The 10,645-nt window shown below is 38.7% G+C and overlaps 1 protein-coding gene across 4 annotated transcripts in view; it reads left to right on the top strand.

Annotated features, from left to right (window-relative positions):
• The window catches only part of LOC131331037 (uncharacterized), a 10,901-nt gene extending 3,421 nt beyond the window's left edge, over positions 1 to 7,480 (top strand). The window contains exons 1-4 of one of the 4 annotated variants that reach the window (XM_058364844.1): positions 1 to 2,739; positions 4,013 to 4,949; positions 5,112 to 5,650; positions 7,231 to 7,480. The exon at positions 1 to 2,739 is cut by the window's left edge and continues 3,401 nt beyond it. In XM_058364844.1, the coding sequence (XP_058220827.1) occupies positions 5,150 to 5,650; positions 7,231 to 7,383 (654 nt within the window). In that variant the 5' untranslated portion in view covers positions 1 to 2,739; positions 4,013 to 4,949; positions 5,112 to 5,149 and the 3' untranslated portion in view covers positions 7,384 to 7,480. Of the gene's footprint in view, positions 2,740 to 4,012; positions 5,651 to 7,230 lie in introns of all 4 variants that reach the window. The other 3 variants (XM_058364846.1, XM_058364843.1, XM_058364845.1) reach the window with 3 other exon arrangements.
• Positions 7,481 to 10,645: the final 3,165 nt, after the last annotated feature.

Genomic DNA, 10,645 nt, shown 5'->3' on the forward strand with positions numbered 1-10,645 from the left:
CTTACTGAATTGCATTTCAAAAGGAATCTTGGAAGAATATTTTACTCTTGGCTTATCAAAGCCTTGATGTAGTATATGGCGACCTGAGCATATCCCCTCTTTATGTATTCAAAAGCACATTTGCTAAAGACATTCGTCACTCAGAGACTAATGAAGAGATTTATTTGAAAAGCTTTCCTTGATTTGGCAGAAATTATTCTGGCTTTTCTTGATTTGGATATCAAAAACCCTCTCCATCTAGGATTCACAACAACATAATACAGCCGCAATAATTTCTGAATGCAACGTCTCTTTCCCTTGCAAAATTTGAAAAGCATATTCATAAATTTGTAGTATTTTGACTCCTTTTGTGGAGAAAGGGATACTCATTTGTTGAGAAGGGGGATACTTATTGAGTTTAATTGACGTTGGAAAGTTTTAATACACGTGCTTTTTTGTGATCACACTTGAAGTCTTATTGAATTTCGAAGTTTTTTTTTTTTGAAAGTCAATTTCGAAGTGTTCTTTGTTGCAAATTGATAGTTCTTTGTAGCTAGCTTAAATGTATAGTTGGGGGAGTGCCGTAAGTACGGGTAATTCTCTTTCGTGCCATTAAGAAGAGGATCACACACTAATGAATCGATTTAGTGTTTGAGCCACTAGCTAGCAAGTGCCGTAGGCACGAACAATTCCAACCGGGGTGCGTAGTGCTGTAGGCACGGGCAAGCACTAGTGAATCAATAATCCACAAAACTAACAAATATGAAAAAAGCAGTGTTCTAAAAGAAGGATTTAATCGCCGATTAATCGCCGATTAATCGGAAATTTGGCCTAACCGATTAGATTAATGCCTCAAAGGTTGAATTAGTAGGTCAGGAGGTTAATCGGAGTTAGTCGGCGATTAACCAGCGATTAGTCAGTCGGCGTCTAGCGGCGATAAGTCGATTAATCGGTTAATGGGCGATTAGTCGGCTATCGGCGATTAATAAGGGTAAAATCTATAATTTTGGAAAATCAAGGGGTGTAACTGTTATATACTCATACCAGTTTAAGGGTTTTGAATCACAGTATTTAGGGCTTGTCCAACACCCAGTCATCGATTGATCGATCTCGGAGTCACCTGTCATATCTCTGTGTAAAACACGAGATTTTCGAGCCGTCTATCGCCTCTCTCTCTCTCAAATTCGAGATCTCCTCTCACTCCACGTCTCCACCGACCTCGAATGTTAGTGTTTTTTTTTTTAAAAGCCCATACCCATATTGACACGTTAGTGATTCTGGAAACAAAGTGTAGTAATAGTTTTTATTAAATCTTAACACGAAGTGTAGTATTGTTTGGTGTATACAAATAAAGTTATTATAATTGGTAAGTGACTAATAAATGAACGGCCCATACCCGTACCAGTTGGTGTTATAATCATGTTAACAGTTTTCTGTAAAGGAGAGATTTCTATGTCATATTTGAAAAACAATTGATGTTGTTGGATTGATAGATGAATGTTCAATTTTTTATGAGAGTTGTCATTGGGGAGTATTTATATATAAATAAATAAAAACCCGACTAATTGCTACAAGCCGATTAATCGGCAATTAATAGGTCTCGAAGCTCGAAGGTGGTCGACCGAGCGACGAACGCCGAGCGACTTTTAGAACATTGGAAAAAAGTTGACAAAATTTTAAAGAGTAAAGTCAAATAAAGTTCTCAAGCCCCGTTTGATAACCATATTAGCACTTGGGATTGAATTACCAATCCCATGGGACTATTAATACTGTGTTTGGTAATCCAAAATGAGTTGGGATTATTAATCCTGAGGACTAGCTAGGTGGGTATTAGGGGTACTGAGAAGGCCTCTCCCACTTGATATTAACAATCCAATCACATCCTTGCCAATGCACAAATACAAAAATAACCTTCATGAATCTCATCTCCTTACCAATCCTATCCCATGTGAAGGGCAAAAACGAAAATGTATATTATTAATCCAATCCTATCCATGTGAAACAAACATGATATTTATAATTTCATCATCTAATCCCATCTCAAACAAACATACTCATCACCAATCCCATCTCCTTACAAATCCCAATCTTAATCCCATTTCCTTACGAATCCCAACCGTCTATTATTGTTATCAAACGGGGCATTAGTAGAACGGGAATAAGGGAGAGGTGAAGGAAGGAAGGGAAGGGATTTCACAACAGTGTGGCCCCCCATAAATTGATCTCAGCCATTCACTCATTTAATGGGGGGGACCACACTGATCCAAGGGCTGAGGTCAATCCAACGGTCTCGTTACAAGATAAGCCCTAGCCGCGTCCCTCTGTGTGTGTGTCTCTCTCTCTCTTTCTCTTCCTCCGACCCACCATTGCACCACCCCACCGCATGGCCTCTCTTCTCCATCATCAGCACCACCACCAGGTATCTCTCCCCCACCCCCCTCTCTCTCTCCCCCCCCTCTCTCTCTCTCTCCGAGTCAAAGGCGGTGATCTCATCCCTCACTCTCCCTCAAACCCTCCCTCTTGACCCTGAATCGACCTCCATCCATACCTCAAAACCCTAAATCGACCTCCACAGTAACTACTGATGTTCAAAACCCTAGCCTATTGATGAACGAAACTCTCAGATCAACCTTAAAAACCTTCGAAAACCTTAGAAATAACATACCCAGTGATAGTCATCGTGACCCTTCGTCGCCGACCTCCGGCAAACCATCCCCAGGCCCCGGCAAGCATCGCCGACGTCCGGCGAACCATCTTCAGGTGCTGTTCAATAATAGATCGCATATTTGGCTTCTTGCTGTGTACTATGCAAAATTTACTGTTACGGCATTAGTAATTACTCTTTGTATGATTTTCTGCTTCTCCTCTTTAATATTACTCAATGGACGATTCAATTGCTAGATTGAATGGTGATAACACAAGACTACAAATCCGCGTATTATTAGGTGTATACCTCCAGATTATTAGGTGTATACCTCCAGAAGCCAGAAACACACTACGCCACATTACTCTACAAATAAATTTGGATGGTCAAGATGAATGCAACCTGCCTATGGTCTATAACCATTGCGTATGGTGCATAGTTACTTTGGTTCTCCGCCGGACTTCGATATTAGAGTAAACGTAATTATTGATTAAGATATGGAGGGTTATCATTTGATTTGGGGGCATAGGTAGAACATTTTGTACCCTAATAGTTAATAAAGTCGATTAGCTAAATTTTGTTCACAAATGCTTGGGTATGTAGTATTCACAAGTGTAAACATGTTTTTATTTATGTATGAGTTGTCATTTTGCAGGACCAATTTATAGAGTGCAAATCCAGTTATTTTTTAAAAATACATTCAATTCTTCATAACTAGTTCAATGCAGTGTTCTAAATGGCGCTTGGTGCTAGTTGGGTGGCGACCCGCCGCCAAGCGCCTAGGCACCGCCGAGCGATTCGGCGTTTTTTTCCAAAATATTATTTTTAGATATTTTTAAGCATAGTTGTTAAAAACCTACGATACACGATACGTATCCTACGATTTGTATCTTCTCCTTCAGAGAACGATACGTATCCCACCCTGTATCCTTTTTGTATAGAAATCCTACGATACGACCGCGTATCCTACGATTTATACTCGTATCCCAATTTGGTACGTATCCTACGATTACTTATTGGAAAAAAGTCGGACATTATTTCTGGAAGCAGAACCCCAAATGCATTAATGTAAGCCATTTGATCTAATTATTGCATCTTTCAAACCATTTGATAAAATTCAACCTCAATGTATGGCTTGTATATAAGAAAGAACCGTACTTCGATTGTGTTTTGTTGCTTGACTTTTCTTTCCCTAGCAAAGGGAACATGAAGTCTTAATGTAGGAGGCTCCAGTTGAGAGATTTAAAATTTTGCTTTTTAAAAACTTTTTTTTTAAAAGTAAACATAGTTTGTTGGATTTATTAGGTGTATCAACTTTTTAATTGTTATTTCATATTAATTATGATTAACGTTGTTGAAGCATAAACTAAATCTAGTATTTTGGCACAGGAAAGTTAAGTCCAAACAAATCCAATTGACAATCCAAAGATGGAAGATATTATTGAAGAAGATATAAATATCTAGTCTTTAGGAACACTAAAATATCTATCTCTAGAAGCTCTAGAATATCCTTGCAAAATATCTAGAGTTTTTTTTATGAGAATTAGTCACATGTGTAATTCTAGAATTACCTCAAAGTTTATCTTGTATAAAAATATCTTTGTACTAGAGCCTTCTATGGAGTAGTATAAATAGGGATGGGTCTAGCTATTTTCTATCAAGACCAAAAAAAGTTTGAGTTCCAGTGTAATATAAATAGTCTCATTCCCCACTCGTCTTTAATGTTCTGCTCTTCCAAAAATCTTGTCCAACTAAACAATAGAAACTCACGTATCCAATTCAATGAGCATGTTCTTGTCTTCATCGTGCGTTCATAGAAAACAAACATTCAGCTAGGGCTGTAAACGAATCGAGCAGCTTGCAAACTTGGCTCGGTTCGGCTCGGCTTGTTAAGGCTCGATTCTGCTCAGCTCGTTTAGTAAATGAGCTGAGCTCGGTTGGTTAAGCGTGGCTCGGCTCGATTAAAGAGGCTCGTTTAGTAAATGACTCAACTTGGTTGGATAAAGGCTTGACTTGTTAAGACTCGAGCTTAAATTTTTGGCTCGTTTAATAAACGAGCTGAGCTCAAACTCGATAAAAGCTTGGCTTGGATCGTTTACAGCCCTAGACTAGTACTAGTAGCAGTTGATCCAGCCATATAAACGGTGGCCTCTGTAATTGAGACATAATTTTGGGTACAATCTGTGATAATCGAAACCTCCGGAGAAGCCAGTGATTTTACCCGCTCTCCACCACAAATTAGAATTGTACTGTATATTGTAGTTGCAGATTTTACGGTCGCGGAATCTGGAGGTGTTTGCTGACTTTGATTTGATGCCTACAAGAGGTTCGTCGATTCCTGATTCCAATTATCTTTTCCCCAAAATTGAACTGTTTTTTTTTTTACCCCACTTTTAGAGCAACGCTCAATTTGCTTGATACTAGGGTTTAGGGTTTATGTGAATACCCATACTTCTTGTCTGATTTGTGACATTATTTGTTTTCCCAGCATCTTAGCTGTAGACGACATCGAATGGAGTAGAATAGATGACTCAAGGAAATGAAATTGAAGGAAAAATGGGTTCTTTTCCGAAACCTCCTCTGTTTTGCCTGAAATGGCCATGGGATGATGCCCACCAAAACCCTAAATTTTCCAACACCACCTGCAAACTCGAGACTCCTTGGATGTTCAAATCCCTTCAAAATATCGGATCTGCGGCTTTCAATATCGCGAAATCGATATCGAAATCCCCGAATTCAGCGACCCGAACCCCGTTCGATCTAGATGGAAGACCTAAAATGAGCCCCAAAATCAGTTTTGAAAGGAAGGAGAAGGTATTGACGCCCGAAGAACGAGGAGAAGCCGAGCTGAGTGCGCTGGCCTCTGCACTGGCTAGCGGGAAAGAAGCTACGGTGATCGAGTTTTACTCGCCCAAATGCAGGCTATGCAATTCTTTGCTCAAGTTTGTGTTGGAAATGCAGAATAGGAATTCTGAGTGGCTTAACATTGTGATGGCTGATGCGGAGAATGATAAATGGTTGCCTGAGGTACTTTCTCTAGACTCCCTCTTGGTTATGTTTCCTCCATTTTACTTAATTCCAGGAAGTACCCAATTTTAAGTGTTTGAGGCTGCAAGGTTTCGTGTTCCCCCAACCCCCCCGTCATATTCATGTACATCTTATTGTTTTGAAGACTGAAATTTGAAACCATGTGTGTGTAATTTCATATAGTGTTCCTTGTTAGAGTTTCACAAATATATATAGGCTGTTGTTTTACTTAAGTTTGCAGTAATCTTTTGTTGCTTAGTTGTGTAACTGTTCACAACTCACAAGTTGTTGTATTCACATTCGAAAAATTCGTGTGGTTTGATGATATACTTTTGAGGAGCTATAATGTCATCCGTGGGGAAATGTTATTTTGGTATTCCTGTGATTCAGGACAACAAATTTCATCTGAGTTTCTTCTATTTTGTTGGTAAATACAACTAAATAGGAAAACCTAGTTTCTTCTTCGAATAGAATAGATGACTCTGTCCGTTCTGAAACCCACCACATTTCTACTTTTCTTTTATTCTTTTCGGCTTTGAGTCCCACTCCAGTCCTTGCCTTTCTTTCTCTTACTTCAAATGTAGTTGCTTCAACTTTAGACACTCAAATTTTTGACATTCCCTTTTATTTCTTATTAAATGAATGACATCTGGCAATTGTGTTGAGCAACGGTTTTCCAATTAACTCATTGCATACACAAGAAGAATGAAACATGGAGGTTGCTTTTAACAAGCTTTTTTCACTTGCATGTGCAGTAATTTCCTAATTAAAATGTACAAAGAACTCGAAGGAATTTTGTCGATGTACAGCAGAGTACTGCATGTGTTGAGGGCAATATTTGAACTGCGGATATGATTTTATTCTGTTTGGGGAAGAGAAGAGCAATGTTAGGGCCTTTTTTTTTTTTGATAATCAAATGTTAGGGCCTTAACTAGGAAGATTTTTTGCCTACACAATTTACCCTCCTGTAGGCGGAAGCCAAACCAATGGAGGTGTTACCCAGTCTCTGTGGCATTTGGCTTAAGTGCTTGCATTAGCTTTCTTTTGCTGCATAAGGAACCCTTCCAACAAACCATTGGGATTAACATGCACTTTTGAAAAAGGGGGTTGAACAATTAAGAGTTTGATGGAGTACCTCAAAGCTATGCTCTCTAGTCTTGAAAAATGAGTTTTTCTGAGCTTGTGGACTGTGCGGCAATTTTTGAGACGACCTCGTGAACCATGGTCATTGCTCAACGGTATTTTCAAGCATAAGCTATTTTCAGCCAAGTGTATTTTTTGGTCTGTGGTGGTTTTATCTGGAACCTAACTCCACTTTTGCTTTGTTTCCGAATATAAATGCATCATAGATTCACTCTGGGTTTGGGCCATATGTTATCCATATTGACTTCTAATGTCGTCCATTTTTTCCATCTCTTTTAATTGCGTAAGCTGAAGTTGCTGAGAACTTGATTATTCGACGATAAATCTAATGTTTCATTTTTTGAATTCTATTGTTTTGGATGCTGCATTTTTCACAGTGCATAATCTTAACTGGTACGATGCTGCGATTGACAAATGATAATTTGATTTCATTGCAGCTCCTCCATTATGACATTAGATATGTTCCTTGCTTTGTGATACTGGACAAGCAGGGGAGGGCACTAGCAAAGACTGGCGTCCCCAACAGTCGGCTACATGTTATAGCTGGTGTCTCTCATCTTCTCAAAATGAAGCGTCCCCGACAGAATTAACTGTAAAATTTGAACTGCATGTTCTATACAAACTTAAAAGGTGAATTTCACCCATCTCATGCGAATAAAGTTTCTTGACAGAGTATTTGAAGTAAAATCAATACACAGTCAGTAAACAAAAAAATGCTAGCCCGAACAAATCTTCTGTCCATGACCCTCATGCAGCATCCAAGATGCTTCCCAATCAATGAGGCCTGGTAATAGCTCCCTATTAACAAAACTGCACAATTCGTCCCCCTTCTTCGTTGCTTTGCAGGTTATGGATAATATTGTTGACGGAATAGCGATAGATGTACTACTCTTCAACTTCACCCATAGCACTATCTTCAATTTGATGGCATCAATCACAGCCTCCCAATCAGGTTCAATTTTGGGAAAACAAGTTAATTCATTCCCTGCTCTCCACACGGACGATCAAAAGAATAGCAACAGGGATGACAAAGCAAAGGATTCGTCAAAAGATCCCCACGAGGGAAGAAGGTTGGGAGTCCACAGATTGGACACTCCAACAGAAAGAGCGTATAAGCGCATAGATGTGCCGCCCTACAAAATGAGGACAAAACCCCCCGAAGAGAGGACATTATTAAAACAAAATAACAAACTAAAAGAAGTACCGCCAAGACATTCGCCGCCACTCTTTTGCAACCACTTTGATAGACTCGTAACCACCACATCTGCTTCACAAAATAGGAACAAATCATTGGGAGGCGGTAGACGGCGTAGGTCACAAATATGAGAAGTAGAGGCTGAAAACGGTAGTGGACAACATCTTACCCACAACCACTGAAACCGAAGCCCTGGAACCTCGCCGGAAAGCAATCTGGCTAAAAAGTTCCCAATTGACATCCAAACTTCAGTCACGGGATTGAGAGAGAAGACGGTTTGACGGGGGGGCTGTTGGTGGCTAGGGTTTGGAGATTTTGAGAGAGAGTGCGTAAAATTGAAGTAAGGAAAGATAAAAATACGAACCCACGAATTCATTGGCCCCAATAAGTAGATGGCAGAAATATTGAGGACGAATGCAAATGCGATTCCATATTTTCATTGTTCTGACGTTTGGAAGAGACAACATTAAAATTGAAGGAAAGATAAAAATACGAACCCACGAATTCACTGGCCCCAATAAGTAGATGGCGGGAATATTGAGGAGGAATGCAAATGCGATTCCATATTTTCATTGTTCTGACGTTTGGAAGAGACAACATTTTGAATGTGATGTCATACTTCCATGACTCCGACGTTTGGAAAAAGACAGGAATATGAATGTGATTCATGATAATATATTCAGTCAGGAATCATATTCCCAAATTGGGTTTGGATCTGATCCCTCTCTATCCGATTGTAATCTTGGATTCCTGACTAAATAATTTAAAAATGAAAATGTCGACTTTGATAAATTTCTAAAATAATTGTTTCATGCATAAGGTTACTGAATTAATCTAAACACTCCAGATATTATACTCCTAGGAATTTAATTCCTAGTAAATCACATTCATATTCCTACTCAAAAAAGTCATTATATTCCTAATCTTTCTGAAGATTCCGATCTTCTACACATTTTTCGGATTTATTTAAGGAGGATTGAAAAATCAGACAAACCAGTTATTCATTTCGGCTTCCTCTTTGTTTTTCTTTTTTCGCCAGACGATAAGATGTTAGGGGTTAATTGTTAGTAGTAGTTACAACGGGAGCCAAACACCTTCTTCACGAGGACTCGAACTAAGGACCTCTCTCTTAACTCCCTCTTAAGAGAGAGAGTAAGTAACCAACCAACAACCACACTAGACGGTGTTCCTTTTTCGGCTCTGCCGTACAGTTTTTTGTTCCAATGGCCCAACTGGAGACATTACCAGCCCTTCCATCTTCCTCCAGCAATTAAATTTTGTTGACGCTTCGGTCTCTCACTTGCCTTCATCAAGATTCCCGTTTCACCATAACTGCCTGCAAATAAATTCGACTGACTCTTCGATTGGAGAAAAATCAGTTCTTCTTGCATTCCCCATCTTCTTCAATTAAATCAGTATAACAATTTTAATTTCATTTAAGACCCAACAAAAGTTGTTTATTAGAGAAAAAAATATAAAGTAGTATTTTTTCTAAATGTCTAAGTGGCAAAAGATTCCCGTTTCACCATAAACTTTTTCAGTCCGTACCTCGAGATACAATAGTCATACTCACAAATGGACTCTATTTTAAAGGAATTTGGGATTATCACTACAAGTTTAATCCATGGATGACTAAAGATAGAAAATTCTATCTTCTAAATGGGGACAATGTTTCAGTTCCTTTCATGAGTAGTACGTATAAAAAACTACTACTCCATTATGGAGCATTTGATGGATTCAAAGTTCTGAAAACATTGATTTCTTCCATGTTTGTTGGTTGGGTTGGAATCAGTGTTTTTTAGAAAAAAGTTAGCATCATCAATCTCATGTGTGTGTGAAAAATAGTTATGACGGATCTGAAGATAGTTCTTTGGAATATCTTTAATCAATCAAAACAAGCTTTCAAATTCTCAAAAAGACCTCAGTTATTTTTTAAATGAAAAGCAGGGAAACGGTTGAAGGCATAGCCAGGATTTTGATTCTAGTGGGCAAACCGATCGATTAGACAATTTTTAAAACAAAAAAAACATAATTTTTTACAAGTATTGTGTCTTTTGAGTTCCACCTTGAAATTAGATAATTTTGGCACAACGCAATCGTACGTGTTTGAAGTTATTATTACTTAGATAAAGAATGCAGGCCCACTATAGTTCTGCCCCAACTTGAATATAACTACTGATACATGTTTCTATAAGTCATTTTGGACAATGCAATGTCTATGCAGACTGATCAAGTGGTGGATGAAATTAACTCATGGGCTAATATTGCATCAAGAGGTCTTATAAAAAAACATTCTCCAACATGGGTCTATACCTATAGAGGCAACACTCATCCTCGCAAATGTACTCTACTTTCAAGGATTTTGGCGGGGTGGCTATAAATTTAACGAACGGATGACTGAGAATAGAAATTTCTATCTTCTCAATGGGGACAATGTTTCAGTTCCGTTCATGACTAGTACTAGCAAGTATTGCTATTATGGATCGTTTGATGGGTTCAAGGTTCTGAAGATCTCATATGAAAGTGACCAAGCCAACAAGTTTGCTATGTACTTTTTTCTCCCAGATGAGCGAGATGGGTTGCAAACGCTCCTCAGAAAATTCCAGTCCAGTTCTGGATTTCTGAATGAGGAGTACTTCAAGTTAACGCATATGAGG

Source organism: Rhododendron vialii, chromosome 6a, assembly GCF_030253575.1.
Source record: "Rhododendron vialii isolate Sample 1 chromosome 6a, ASM3025357v1".
Lineage (NCBI taxonomy): Eukaryota > Viridiplantae > Streptophyta > Magnoliopsida > Ericales > Ericaceae > Rhododendron > Rhododendron vialii.